Source organism: Lepisosteus oculatus, chromosome 2, assembly GCF_040954835.1.
Source record: "Lepisosteus oculatus isolate fLepOcu1 chromosome 2, fLepOcu1.hap2, whole genome shotgun sequence".
NCBI lineage: Eukaryota > Metazoa > Chordata > Actinopteri > Semionotiformes > Lepisosteidae > Lepisosteus > Lepisosteus oculatus.
In genome coordinates this window covers 62,389,876-62,405,782 of record NC_090697.1, presented here as the reverse complement: position 1 = coordinate 62,405,782, position 15,907 = coordinate 62,389,876, and the positions used below count along the sequence as shown (strand labels likewise).

Genomic DNA, 15,907 nt, shown 5'->3' with positions numbered 1-15,907 from the left:
TCAATGTGGGGATTTTAGAATTAAATAATTCATAAGGCAATTATAAAATAATCTTAATTTAGTTTTATCTATTCTTAATGCTATGGTGACTGACCATGTGTTTGCAAAAAAAGTTAAAATATTTTAATAACTTAAGTGAATCCTTAAAATTGTTCCCTTAATTTTAATAACCAGAAGTCTGATCATGGGGATTTCATATACGTGGATTAAACAAATGTCAATTCAAAATAGCATATTTGAGAGTGTATAAATACTGCCAATTTCTTCCAAGTTACAATTAAAAAAAAAAAATAAAGTGAAGAATATGGATTAACACTGTTTACCAGTGCACGGTTTAAGATTGTCCTATATAGGCTGGAATCACTCCAGCAGCTCATATTTTGCCATCCATACTTATTAATATTAAACAATTGACTTATTTGAGGATTATATTTTGAGAATAATAATGTAGGGGATTTTTAAACAGTAAAAGTGCAAAAAAGTTCTGACACCAAATTAAATTACTTGATAAAAGACACCACATAGTCAGGAATGAAAACCAACCAAGCACATCATGCAGTTTCTTTATTTCTTTGGCACAATGTTTTAAGCAAGTGTTATGCTTTTATGACACTTAAACATATACATTTAAACTTATACATTTACTATTATTATTAATTATGTATTGTCCCTGAGTACAGGCCATCTACAGTCAACTAGTCTTCTCACCCCTCCGATAAAATATGGACCATATGTAGGATGAGATACAGAGCTAAAACCATCCCTACCTCTCAAATATTTATTCCAGTGGCTAGGTTCACCAGGAATAACAACACCCAGGAATTAAGTATACGAGAGGATTATGGAGTGTTTAAAAATGTGGTTTAACCCACTTGGGTGAGGGCTAACCCCCTGGCCATAGGACAAGAAGACTTAGACTGCCGTGCACAGTGAGGTGTGAGCAAGAGGTAGCTACAAAGGTGGAGATAGGGAGGAGGTGGGGTGCAAAAAGACGTATGTTAGGGAGAGAAGGGGATAACATACTGTACACTATTTATAGTGCTTTAGGAGAGGAAATGACATCAGGAGAGATTGCGAATTACTAACAGCTAAGGTAACACAATTGAACATTGTTGTTGTCCTCCCTCCCGTATAAACTCCAAAAAAGAAATTCAGCACACGCGGTTGGGAAATCCTTTTGCTAGCCTACTACAGTACATACAGTATGACCTCTTTGACCACCCCCTATCGCAGGTCTCTATTAGTTACAGATTTTAAAATGGTGTGCAATTTCAGTAAACTAATCACTAAACAATCCCCAACCTGAACTGGTGCTCTCCAACTTACAGTTCAACAAAAAAGGACATAATTGGAAGGGATGAATACTTTTGTAAGGCAATGTACATGCCAATTGTCTTTGGAAAAGCATGGTATGGAACTATATATACAGTACTATACACTGTGATATTTTTTTCCTCATCATCACAGCAGTCCATGCATAACCTGGAATATTAATTGCAGAAGGTCAGGTTCATTGGCAAATGCACCAGTTGTTAGCTAGTCATCCTTAGCATAATGTTAATATTTTCAGCCCTCCTGTGTGGACATCCATCCATCATCTGTCTCCCTTCCTCAGCATTTTTTTTTTCTCTTGATACATGAAAGCATAGATTCTTTCACAATTAGGACCGTGAGGGATAGTATAAAAATTAATGACTGTTAAAAAATAAATAATAATTAAAAAGAAGCAGATCAGACAGTAAAGGACTTCTTTTTTATCATTTACAGATACGGAACAGGCAGAAGGATTTTTTCAATCACTAGAGAGAAATAATATTAAAAGAAAATTAGTTTGGAACCTGCTTTTAAGCAGATGTTTTTAATATCATTACAACATTTAATACAAATATTAAGGTTATAAATAGATTATCTAAAAAGGAAAACACATGGGCATAGATTCACCCTCCTCTCCAAACAGTTTAAGTGACCTGCCTCAGTAATTAGCTTCTGAAACTTATTTTTTCCCTCCTTATCAGTAAAGTGATATCTATGACAAACAACAACACAGTCTTGAAATAGAAGACTACCACTACGAAATACGTTTTCTCCAGCACAAGTGTGTCAGTGTTCAAGAAGAGCCCCGTATTGTAAGTATTTTTATCTTTCAGTTTTGACTTTCGGGTTCTGTTCCCTATATCACGAGCATTCGTATCTGTCCTGAGATAATATTTACAAACTTCCCAAGGGTTAAAAACTCCGAACTCCCCCTACAGTAATAAACCTGAAAACACCTGTGATATCCCTTTGTTAAGAAATAAATGTAAAGTCTTAAAGTGCTATATCCAGTGCTACATGTGCAAAGTCTTTTCCAAGTACTAGATATGCCACATTTCTTAGAGATCAACAAGCAACATTCTACAGATCTAGTTCATTGGAAAGATAGTAGCTAATTAATCTGAGGAATCTCATCCTGTCTTTTCTTGAAAGAAGAAGGGGTTATGGCTTTTAAAACATGGCTGTCTAGCCTGTCACATGCTCCTTCAACTCCTTGTGTAAAGAAATATATCTTTGTCTCTGTTTCAAATGTACATCCACATAGCTTCCATTTGAGACCTCTGGTTCATACTGTATAACCCTGTTAACTCTGAAGTTCACTGGGTTGACTTTCTTAATGCCTTTGAGGATTTTGAATACCTGGATCAAGTCCCCTCATATCCTTCTCTGTTGAAGACTAAAAAAACTATTTTAGTTTTTCAGTATAAGACATTCCTTTAAGCCCCAGAATATATCTGGTTGCTATTCTCTTGATTGATTCCAGAGCAGCAATATCTTTTTAATAACGTGTGTTCTGAATGTTCTACAAAGGGCTTTTTTTCAATTCAATACTGACTGCACTGACAAAAAGGTATGTAAAAATCCTTACAGTATGCAGTTTGGTCAAAGTTATTACACGTGCCTACAGAAAAATAATAGAAATGATCCATTTCAGTCATCCAATTAATTTATTTCCTATAGTCAACACCTCCCCCAGAATTATTATCTCAGATTTTTACAGCTTTGGAGTTCCTTTCTTATACCCTAACTATTACCTTTAAATGTACACTGTCTTTTATTTTGTTCACTTTCCATTCAAGATATTGCTCTCTCCCTCATTCCCTCACACACCTAAAGAAGGCACTACAAATGAATTCGTTATTCTTTGATTTTTTTACTTTTTAGCATTGAATTAATCATTGATTAAATGGTCAGATGGAAAACTTATTTGCATTTAAGTTTTTATTTTATTTTCATTAGCTTGGCCAGCAGCCATGTCACCCTGGACCTTACAATTGACAGCCCACTGAAGCTAAGCAGGTGTGAGCCTGGTCAGTACCAGGATGTGAGACCTCCTGGGAAAAAAGGTTGCTGCTGGAAGAGGTGTTAGTGAGGCCAGCAGGGGGCGCTCACCCTGCGGTCCATTTGGGTCCTAATGCCTGGCCAAATTTCCTATGCCTCCTAATAATCCCCCTCTATGAATTGGCTACATTACTTTGTTCTCCTCCTCCCCCCCCACACTCCGACGGCAGGCTGAGCGACGCTGGTTGGAGTATTCTCGGTTGCATTTAATGGCAACATCAGCTCAAAGATTTGGTTCAAACCACCAAATGGGGGCGGGCGTGCCGACAAGCAGACCCTGCTGATGCGGGATTAACGCTAGGATGAGAGAGACATTTTCATTAGCTTGAACCACACCACTAATTCCTTTAATCAGGTACTCTTTATTTGAAATAAATAGGTAACATTTATTAAAAGATTTCCTGCTAAAAGCTTTTTGGTTTCCACCAGACAGGGTGAAAAATATCAGTCAGATGTGAGAAAAGGAAGGACACCTAATGAAAGGGTGAGACTGTTGAGTGATGTGTGGTTAGACCAGAACAGTCCGATTCTGGTCTTAGAAGACTCGTGCAGCATGTCTTCAGGTTTTCTATGTCTCTTTAATTTTGCAGCACTTAAAGCACCGAGAGACGTACAGTACATTAGTTATACCAGTTCAATCAATAAGAGGTGAGTTAGAATGAAAACCTACAGTACAGTTATTGCGCAGCCCCATGTACCTTCCAGGAATGCCTTCCGGTTTAAAGTAACTCAAGTGCAGCAGTTGTTTAGGGGTAATGTTTTTTGAGACAAAAAAAAGTAATAAAGTAAAAAAAATGCATTCTTTTTAGGATACATTCCCTTTGCTTAGCCAAGTACACATACAAATACAATTGGTACAAATCAAGGACACAATGTGGTCTCTAATTCAATGAAACACAAACACCATACAGACAGACAGACAGACTGAATAATGTACACTTAGACAAGTGTTGTTGTGGGTCTCTGTACATTATTCAGTCTGTCTGTCTGTTTGTTGTTTGTGTTTCATTGAATTAGAGACCACATTGTGTCCTTGTTTTGTACCAATTGTATTTGTATGTGTACTTGGCTAAGCAAGTGGAAAAACATACATTTTAAAATGTATCTGGATAAATTTTGAATGGGACACATTTTATTCATTTTCTTTTGTATTACTACTTTCTGAAACTTTGTAACTCCTTTGTAACTTAATAAAGTTTCAATGATACAATTTTACCAGTATGATCGTGTTTTGAGATGCCATGACCTGGTCTGGCCTTAAATTAAATTACTAACTTTGGTTGTGTTTTGAGTTTCTTCCTTTTATTTTCTCATTAAAATGATAAATACCAAGATGTAGAGAAAAAATATCATATTACAGGATTAATATGCAAAGTATTTTAACAGAAATAACATTCCATTCCACCACAAATATTATATAAAGTATATACAATCAAATGTAGCATTCTTGTGCTAGACTGTGATGTTCCCATCTGTTGCAATTGATAGAGCAGTAATCTTCTGGTTTCTACACTGCATTTGTCAGCAGCCATATCACTCTGCAACTCACAACTGGCAACCCACTGAAGCTAAGCAGGTGTGAGCCTGCCTGGTCAGTACCTGGATAAACTAAGGTTGCTGCTGGAAGAGGTGTTAGTTGGGCCAGCAGGGGGAGCTCACCCAGCAGTCCATGTGGGTCCTAATGCCCCAGTATAGTGATGGGGACACTATACTGTAAACAGACGCCGTCCTTCGGATGAGACATAAAACCGAGGTCCTGACTCATTAAAAATCCCAGGAAGTTTCTCCAAAAGAGTAGGGGTGTAACCCAGGCGTCCTGGCCAAATTTCCCATTGGCCCTTACCAATCATGGCCTCCTAATAATCCCCATCTATGAATTGGCTTCATTACTCTGCTCTCCTCTCCACTGATAGCTGATGTGTGGTGAGCGTTCTGGCACACTATGGCTGCCGTCGCATCATCCAGGTGGATGCTGCACATTGGTGCTGGTGGAGAGGAGTCCCCATTTACCATAGTAAAGTGCTTTGAGTAGAGTGTCCAGAAAAGCACTATATAAGTGTAAGAAAGTATTATTAATTTATTATTATTTATTCTGTTTGCATTAAGGCAAACTTCTGTAGGTTCAATGGAAAGTTGACCTCTGTAATAAAAATAGTATTGTTAAATGGTTAATGATAATGGGAAAATACCTTAAAGGGTTATTTTTTTAGCACTCATGTTTCACAATTGCATTTTGCATGGATGGTGATCAAAGGTATTCTATAGCAGGTTTACCTGCATTATGTTATTGTCCTGCATCTACCACTCACAAACACATAACTCAACCTTTACAGAGATTAAACAAAAGAGGTGCTCCTTTTGACCTACAACATACATGGGAAACAAAACAGAAAAGTAAAATTGTTGTTCTTGGCCATCTTATGACTGTCCATGAACAATTTTAGCATATTAGCTCCTGATGTATGCTGTCACATTCTATAACTGCCTGTTATGTTTCCTGCCCCAGTAATCGTAAACCCCTTCAACATACATAGCTACTGTGTGTGAATCTACAGGAACTGGGAATAGGCAAACAGAGGAGACAAGGATAATGCTGTTGAAGGCAAGAGAAATGTAATGACCGTAAAGGCATGAAGGAGAGCAGCAAATGAAATATTTGCTGGAGATGGGACTGCTGAATCAACACTGACCAGCACACTTCATCATAATTATCAGGACATACTACTGCCAGGGGATTTATAAAAATCCCACTCAGCAAATAATTGCCCTGCTGTTAGGAGATAGTCAGTGTTAACATGCTGTCACAGTCCGGCGTTTAGTAAGATATTCCACATTCAATTACTCTCACTGAGAAGTAAAAGGAAACATGATCATTTGTCAGCTTCTGCTGTTACTCTTCTGAATGAACTTCTTTCAACAATCCAGCAAACACTCCCTGAGTTTATGCAGCTAAATAAACTAATTTTCATTCAGATTCTTTATTAACCACAGCAATTGGCACTTTGTAAAAATTATTGTTACTGTTGTCTGATTAGACTTACTAATTTTCCTTAAATCATTTTTTTCTTCAGCACAAGCCTTACATAAATATTATATCCATACAAGTGGTCACTGAAGGCACCAACATAGGGTGCAAAATTAAATGTTTTTATGCTTTAAGAAATACTTTTTCTCCTCTGTTTTGTAGACTTCTTTCTTTTAGCTCATGCTAGGTCTTCAATAGTTTAGGTTGCTTTTAGCTTGCTGTTAAATTACATACTGTACTCTAACCCTACATTATAAAACTGGATAAAGATAACAATGTTACTAGTTGTCAAACCCCTTAAAATGTTTAATCCATTTAAGTGGTTGTGTAAATCATTCCCTAAAGAGCTCTTTAATGATCCACAACTATTTCCCCTTATGTGACTTTGCATTTCAATGTTGGTATTGCCTACAGACGTCCAACCCAGGGGAAATGCTGTGATCATTACTTTTACAAAAAGTAATTACGTATGTATGTTTTATAGAAATAAGTCTTTTTGTCCTAGCAATCAGTATGTCTTGGAAAAGTGTGATCCAAAGTTTGTACATTAGAGTAAGGAAGCATACATAAAAAACAATTTGCTTAGAATCTTCTCCATCTTGCAATATCCTAACTTTTTATAGTTATACAGATATGAGAAGCTCAAATGAGAAGAAAAAATGCTGTATCTAATTGTTTACTTTATTTAGTTTGGAAATGGTTCAGTCATCATGATGGAGTAGGTGAAAGGTCAAAAACTGTACAGACTACTGATCCTTATAGACAATGACCCCTATCCCTTTATATCACTGTTTGACTAAGTGGAATCAATACCATACTACCATTCTAGTTATATACAGGTTTCCTGTGTTAAAGTGATTTAGGATAATACAGAAACTGTCTATAATAATTAAATCAAACAAAGGGAAACAACTGTTTGTGATATCATTTCAAAATATCCTGTCACACTAAAAAGCCTTACTTGCCCATTTTATCTATGACAAAGTGGACATGCATATGAAGACCACAGCTGCATAGTATGACAGGGTAGGACTTAGGTAAGCACTACAAACCTGATGAGTACTCAGGAGGTAATGCATCCGCTGTGCTTCATAACACTTTTTCTTCTCTTCTTTCTCCAGAGCCATTCGCTCTCTCTCCATCCTCTTGATTTCAGCAAATTCTGCCAATTCTTTTCTGTGAGAGATGAAAAATGACTGATCTATTATTCATTACATCAAGACTTAAAAGAGTACAGATTAAATATATTCTGTACATACTGTACCAGGGTAAATATATAATTTATACTATGCAGTAACAAACTAAAACAATCTAAGCACTTTAAAAAAATACTATTTGAACACTAGCTGATAACCAATAAATGGAATAATACTTTATGTATAATTAAATCTCATCATGCAACAAATTATGGTTAAAATAATTTTATTTAAAATAAGAATTTATACAAAATTTTAGAATGAAGATTAAAGTTAAATACCACAAATTACAAATAATTGGTATTCACACAGCAATCTTTGACTACACTGGCTCAAAAAAGGAAATGAGAAGGCTAAGTTCATCAGTGTATGTAAAAAACACTGTAAAATAACAAAAATACACAGGCAGTAGTAAGTAAAGGGACTAAAGGGGTATGCAAATATTTACTTATTTTGAGTGATAATCTTTAATTTTGTTAAATCTTTTTTGTTCTTCAATATTTCATATCAGTTTCATTGAAATTTATTTTCACAAAGCTTCTGGGAAAATTGTCCCGAAGTGTGAGTGTGTGCATGGCTGTGTTTGAATGTGTCTGCCTTGGGATGGACTGGTGTCCAGTCGAGGGTGTATCCATTCTTATCTCTGTTTCTTACTGGAATACACTTCATCTCTCCCACAACCCTGAATTGGAACTGTATTCATGATTCTGATGTACTGTACAATTTATGCGGCACTTTCACCTAGACACAGATCTCCACCAACAGCTTCATGTAGGTTTGGACGGAAACATGTGGAAAGACATTATTTTCCTGAACCATTAGAGGTCTCCACTGCACTAATATTTCATGGACTGGCTTGTTCCAGCATACTTTCGTCACTACTGCAGGCCAAAGCCAATCGACTGTATCATGTATCACTGCATCACTGCATCATGTACATTGCCAGTTGTAACTTTAGTTTAAGTAAAACAGGAGGGGGATTCATCCTTTTTCCTCTCTTTCAAAACAACAACAAAAGATGTAGCAGTGTTTTCCTAGTTTTCCTAGTGTCCTGGGAGTGAACATATGCGTCTACATACTATACATTGGCAATGAATAGATACTGTATGTCCACATGACTCATAAGAGCACCTATTCTATAAATGTCCCAGTAGTGTGTATTTCCAATACAGTAGCTACATCAAAAATAAACGTGTTCTGCTCAAGACTTCTTCCCCCCTTTCTAATTGGAAATTTCCTGTGTTTTCTATCACAGTTACATAGGTAATATTAAAAGGAATGTTAAATCCTAACTGAACAGCGGAAAAGTAAGTTACTCTTCCACTGAGTACTATTTGGTTTGTTATTTATGTGTTTTTGCCCAGGCATGAAATACACTTCTAAGTCATGTACTTAGGGTTGTTTGCTAAATCTGCCAGCAAGAGTGACTGCTCACCTACTTCCCAAGAAGGGTTTGCAAAGTTTACTATTAAGGGTGAAACTGGACAAAACTTACTCTGTGTTGAAAATATTTATTTAATTAATATGTAGAATAACATTAATTTAATTAGTGCTTAATTACTATAGGGTGTCCATAAAAAGTCAAACATTATCACTGCAAACAAAATATAAACATGTTATTTATAAGTTTAATTATGAAAAGAAAAAAACAAATATAAATATTTGTTTAGTTTTATTTTTTGTTGCCTGATTATTGCATGAATATTTACAGTAATAAAATATTCAACATTTTTGTTTTACTTGTACTGTATATCTTGGATAACGTTAACATTTGCAGTATTTCTTAAATTTTTATTCATTATGTTTTTTATTATTTTATATTACTATAGATCTTTTCATTATTACATAAACAAAATAGTCCAAATATACATATTTTAATTGCAACTACTCAATAGAAGCTGAAAGACCTAAATCTTCTCAGTCTTTTGGGGATATACTGTAGTACATATATACTCCAACATTTGAATATACTACAACTTCATTATTGTTAGTTTATTCAAACTCCTTAAAAGGGGACAGAGAATGTGGGCCTCCACGCTCTGTGTGTAGTGAGAGCTGTCAGTCTTCTGTCTGACATCTTTGCTGGGCTGTTGTGCCAGTGTGCATTCGTGAGGACATGAGGACATGAATATGTTATCTTCATACATGTTCAGTTCACAAATGTGTAGTAGCTGGAGCTTCCCAGGGTAAGGAGAATACTCAGCATCTTATTAACCTTATCTGGTTACTGCTAAACTTTAAATCACATCTCTGTTAGGCTGTAAGAAAAAAATAATTAATGTACATGTTGTTATGAGAAATATTTCATCTATGTGTTAATATTCATTTTTTTAATGTTAACTATTCGATTCATTTTTCCCCTTACTTTTTATTCAAAAGAGCTTTGGAAAATATACTGTGAAAGTTACTATATTCATTATATTAAAGTGATAAATTAGTCTGTTATTTAAAAAATAAAACTGTTGGTTATTTAACAATGCCTTTTTCTTAGGTGATTTAAAGACCTTTATAGACCTTAAAGAAAAAATCTTCAGACACGTAATGCCTTTCTCCTTCCAAGACTTAATGATGAATGACTTGCCGTCAATTTAAAAAATCAGGATTCCTCAGACATTAATATTTTGGATTATACTTAAAGAATCCTTCATTTGAAATGTTTTTAGGAAATTGCAAATACCATTTTTAAATAAAAAATGCTGTACACTAAATACTATAAATAAACACGAATACATAGAAATTAAAAAAATGCCAAATTTCTGGAACTGAAGGAAACATAATTCTGAAAACAATAAAATTGCATAATTATTGTATTAGTTTTATAATTTTAATGAATGGAAAAATAATTTTAAATAGGAAATTGGAAAAGGTATTCCAGTTCCTAAGAAAGTTAGTCTCTCCTCAAGTTTCTCATGTTTTTTTTCTTTTCAATCACTCATAAGAAAAAGAGAACACTGCTGTATATAACATACGTTCTCTATGTCTGTAACACAGTGGCATTTAAAAGACACCCATTTGTTAATTGTGCAGTAGTGTATTTTGTCTTAAGTAGGATTAAACAGTGAATTATATGAGATATGAAAAATCGCATGGTCCCATATTTGTAACACAGCACTCAACAATTGCTTAGATAAGGAAGTTTAAAAAAGCTAGGTTTAGCTTTAGTTTTAGTGAGTTGTAGGGCCTCACTGCCAGGAAGACAGCAGCTGACCTGTTTGTGGATAACGCGGCATGCTAGCTGAATGACCTTTCCTAACCCATATCTCAAAGCTATTATTAATTGCTATGTAGTACAGCAAAGCCAAACAAATTTGTTTCCATTGAAGGGATCTCTATCTGTGTCTCTGGATTTGTGCTGTACCACACAAACCTCATTAGCTCTGTCCATTTCTGTGGGAGAGATGGGAGTTGCTAACACTGATGACCTTTCTTTGTCCTTGCACTCCATGTTTAGTTGTTAAGCAAGATCAGTGCTCTATAAGCAAGTTTGTTTATGTATACACATATATAACACCATTATGTTCAACAGCAGTTAGAATTATCTACATTATCTGAGTCATTAACTTGAAGTTATATTATCTGGCTTACTTCAGTGGTAGTGTAAACATTTGTAAGTATAAACATATATAATATAATAAATAAGACTATATGTATAAAGACAGGTTACTGAATTGCTTACAACTTATTTAAAGTTAATTTGCTTAGGGAATTGAAAGTAGCACTAATTTTTTATTGAAAGACAATAACAATGTTATTATTTTTAAGATTCATAATTTACTGCAGTGATGTGATGGCAATTTGTGATGAAAAAGAAATTAAAATGTTTTCAATGGTTCATAAGTAATTCTCACAAGTATGTGAAGTATGACTAAGTTATGTATAGTTACTGTACCAAGGGTTAAGTATGGAGTGTTAAAACCATTTATTCTTGACAAGCTTTAAGCGTAGATGAAGACCTCAAATGCTATTGAAAATAAAATAATTATGTACAATAATTACATTTGCTGCTTCCAGAGTTCAGTATTTAATTGCAGATAGCACAGAACTACATAAATGTTAGGGGAATTCTGTCCTTCAGGGCCATTTCAACACAGCTTAATTGGTCTTACTAAATAATTAATTTCTATGTGACCTGGATGGATTTTTAATTGGTCCAATTAAATAATTCAATACAAGGCTCGAAAAGAGAATATATCATTAGAGCTTTTGTTAGTCCTCTATTATTATTATTATTATTATTATTATTATTATTATTATTATTATTATTATTATTATTATTATTATTATTATTATTATTATTATTATTATTATTACCTTGTGCAGGTAGGAATTTAATATGACCAAAAAACTGTTACAGGTGTGAGGGTATCAATATTTGTAAGATTTCAGTCAACACAAAAGCACTCCCACAACTGTAGCTTATCCACAGTGTCATTTCCCAGAGAAAGATCATTGTTATTCCAGCACCTAGTACAGACATATACATGAACCAAAGGAGGTTTTCATTTATAATGGATTCCCTTCCTTGGATGTCCTTGAAAGGGACACGAAACTGTGAAAAGTAGCCTAACCACTTGAAGTCCATAAATTTTCCTCAGCTCGGGATGAGTTAAAAGATTTGCCATGTAAGAACATTACAGAGGGAATTTATCTGATTATAGCAGTAATAATTACCCAGCTGTTTATTGCAGATAGAGAAATAATTCATGCAGGCAACAGGCCATGGTGGCAATGACACTCCGCATTTAGTAAATATGCAAACCGTTCACTTCTAATTACTCAGCCTCGAGGATGCCCTTATTAAGCACAGAAACTAAAAGTGTTTTCTTGACAAGTGATAAATTGTTACATTGCACAAACTCTTGCCACAGAATTACTGGGTTGAACTTAGGTCTTAACTTCATTAAGAGATTTGGAAAGGATAGTTAAATGAAGATGGACATCTTAACATGGCCAGCCTACCAACATATTATGCACAGACAGCAATGAAATGACAGACAGGAAAATCCTTTATTGTTAACAGCATACATGCCTGATACGGAGGTCTGCTTAAATGTGTCTGAGGGAGACTGGTTTCATTGGCATGCGACACACTGTTGCTGTTGCTAAATGGGAGCCATTAGTAAAATTTTAAATCATTTATCGTGCGACATGAGAACATGGATTAAAATCTCAGAGACAGACCTTTACAGGATGACTGATCAGTCACGGGGTGATCTGGAGTCTTAACACAAAGAGAATATTTTAAATAAATGCAATCTGCTGCTAATTGATCACAACCCCCGAAGCACTAAATAAACAAGTGATTAACTGTTAAACAGACCTCTTCTTGGATGTGAAAACAACTGTATTCTGTAATCCTGTATTCCTGATAGTCTAATGGAAGGTCTATAAAAAACACAAAAAATGTAGTGTACCAGGCAGAAACGTAACAGATTACAAACGGTCAATGTACAGTAAGTTTTCAAATCTCTTATTTGATTATGCTTTACTATAAGGTTTCTTACTTCTGTGATCTAATATTTATAGCATTACCCACATCACAGCAAGTATTGTTTTATTCTATGGACATACTGTATAACGGTCTCAGTAGATTCCTGAGCTGCTGAAACCAGTGTTTCATTCTATCCATTAAGAAAGTGTGGTTACAGAAAACTACTTAGAAATGGAAAATGGATTTAGGAAAGTTAGCAATTGGGCTCACATATACAGTATACACATTGTATATATGTTTGTATCTAGATGCATACTAAATACAAAAGGCAGAAAAATATATTTAGTATATAGAAATAAAATACTTTAATTTCTAAAAGAAAAAAGATCTCCATTAATATTTTCCAAGTGTTAACAAAATTGATACAAAATAATTTTGTATTTGCTGTAGAAAACAACATATTCTGTTATGCCAATTCATATCTAATGACCAGTGGGATGATGTACAGTAGTATCATGGTAAATGCTTTTGAAAAGACATGTTACATCTGTAAATATTACAGTACTTATGTTTGTTCCTACTTTTAGATTACTGAATAGTTAAATTAGTTAAATTTAAATTCTGTATGATTTGTGAATAGCGTATTAAAGAGATATGTGAGAGATGCATCCAGAAATTTACTGTAAACTCCTTTTATAATGTTGTAACAGCATTGTTACAAATTTTGTTTTTATTTAAGAAATGTGTACATACTGTATGACCTTGAGTTTACATTTCTGTTAACAAGGCCTTTGTTTCTACATGTATTTAAAATAGATCAGAGATATAACACATACAGTAAAATGCAGTTTTATTCATCAATGTTAACATAACATCAGGAAAGCAGTCTTTAAATATTTTACTGTGTATGTACCAATAACAAAGCCAACACATTCAACACAACAGCTTGTGTCTAGGAAGAAATAACTCACAGGTGACAAAAATCATTACTGCGGAACAGGCCTGCCTACTTCTGAGAAATATAAAAAAAAAGTCAGTGATCCAAGAAGCACTTAACAAATTTACATTTAATTTTAGCCAAAGCCCTAAGATATTTTCCAACAAAATATATTGGTGACATTAAAAATGTGACTTTGGTTTAAGTTTTTTGTCAAAAATAAAAGATGGCATCTTTTTCTGCCCTCCAAGCATAGTGTGTTTTATTAATGCAAGGACTCAGTTAAATCAGTGGCTAATTTTTAATTTCATAACATCATTCGCTTGCTTGTAACCTGGGGCAGTTTTTACATAGCAGGCTAGAGGTTACCAGTGTACATGTCTACCGATTGCATACTCAGCCTTTAAATTAATCAAATCAATTTATCTTTGTAAAAGCGCCCAGAATATGTTCCTCACTAGCGTATGCACTGCATTAATTTTGTATGTAACCATTGAGGACTTAAAGAAGCTGTACTAACATGTAATACTACCATATAGCTATATAGTAACATTTTACAAAACTTTACAAGGGCAATGCTCTAATCAGAACCACTTGAAACACGCTAAACATAGCATCGTTTTCATGAAAGCAAATGAAATGCATTAAGAATACAAATTACTTTTTTTGTTAAATGAAAAGTATCAAATTGTACTTGTACAAAATAACCATTTGTAATCAAACAGAAGAAAAAATAGAATCAGGTTTGCTTTTTGGTATGGGTTTTTTGGTTTGTTTTTCTATAGTATCAAACATTTTTTTAAATCTGTGGTTGCATATATCATTTCTAATTTAAAAAACTGGACCAAAATAATTAGACTTTCCAGCTTTAAAATAAGCATGATTTCCCTTGTTTCCATTAAACTTTCTCAACAGTTTGCCCCAAGCCCCCAGAATATAGTCGTATGGAGTAGAATGCATTATGCCTTCTTAGCACAAAAGAGGCAACAGGGAGAAATGGGTTTAATGGCACATATTCACTATGTTCAGTAGAGGAAAGATCAAGAATTCTCAGTAGAATTCATTTGTCTTTGTTGGTCACACTATTAAAGAGTTTTGATGCCTTTACTCCTTTTTATTTCCATATTGATAAAACTACATAGAATGTGACAGAGCAACCTTGATACTTGAATTCCATTCTACAGGAAGTCTTTGCTCCATCTAGACCTTAATTATTTAAGACATCTTCAGGAGCAGGGTCGATCAAGCAAATATAGTATTGACTGGCTTGAAGTCTAAATGGAATGTAAGTGCCAAGGTTGCCTAATCCTTTGATAATGGTAGCACAATAAGAGCCTTTGCACACTGATCTGATCCATCATTTCCATTCGTCATCTGGAAAAGTTGTCCATTAATTCATTGAACTTTGGATGCAAGAACAGAACTCATCTGAATAAAGTGGCAATGACATCCAGCTCAATCAGTCAAATCAATCACCTACCCCCCAAAAATGGTAATAACCCAATATTAAAGAACTGTAAAATGCTGTGGGTGTATGACAGGCTGATACTTCACCTATCCTGACTTCACACCTCTTGATTGGCCTCTCTTTCTGTCCCCTACCCTTGCTCCTCCTCTCTTCCAGCTTTTGTTCTCCCGCTACATTACCTTTGGTTACTGCCCTGTCTTTCTCACACCCGAAGAAGGCTCCACAGCCAAAACGTTGAGTTTTCTTTCTTCTCTTTTCAGCAGGGAATAAACCTATTACTTGTTCCCTTGCAGCCTACGCATGTTAATGCAGCTACCCACCTGAACTTCTAGAGAGTGTTCTAAGCAAGTTAAAAATTAAAAAACCATGGCTGCCATTAGCCAATAAAATTTCAAGGGAAGTCAACAGGCATATCTTTGCAAATGTTGCAGCATTCATCTACCATATAGTAGAATGTTGTAGTCACATAAAAAAA

General features: G+C 34.7%; 1 protein-coding gene across 3 annotated transcripts in view; it reads right to left on the bottom strand.

Annotated features, from left to right (window-relative positions):
- Positions 1-15,907, bottom strand: part of spata17 (spermatogenesis associated 17) — a 72,568-nt gene that overhangs the window by 38,371 nt on the left and 18,290 nt on the right. For all 3 annotated transcript variants that reach the window (XM_015344109.2, XM_069180173.1, XM_015344114.2), the window contains one exon: positions 7,453-7,576. In XM_015344109.2, coding sequence (XP_015199595.2) covers positions 7,453-7,576 — 124 coding nt within the window. The remainder of the gene's footprint in view (positions 1-7,452; positions 7,577-15,907) is intronic.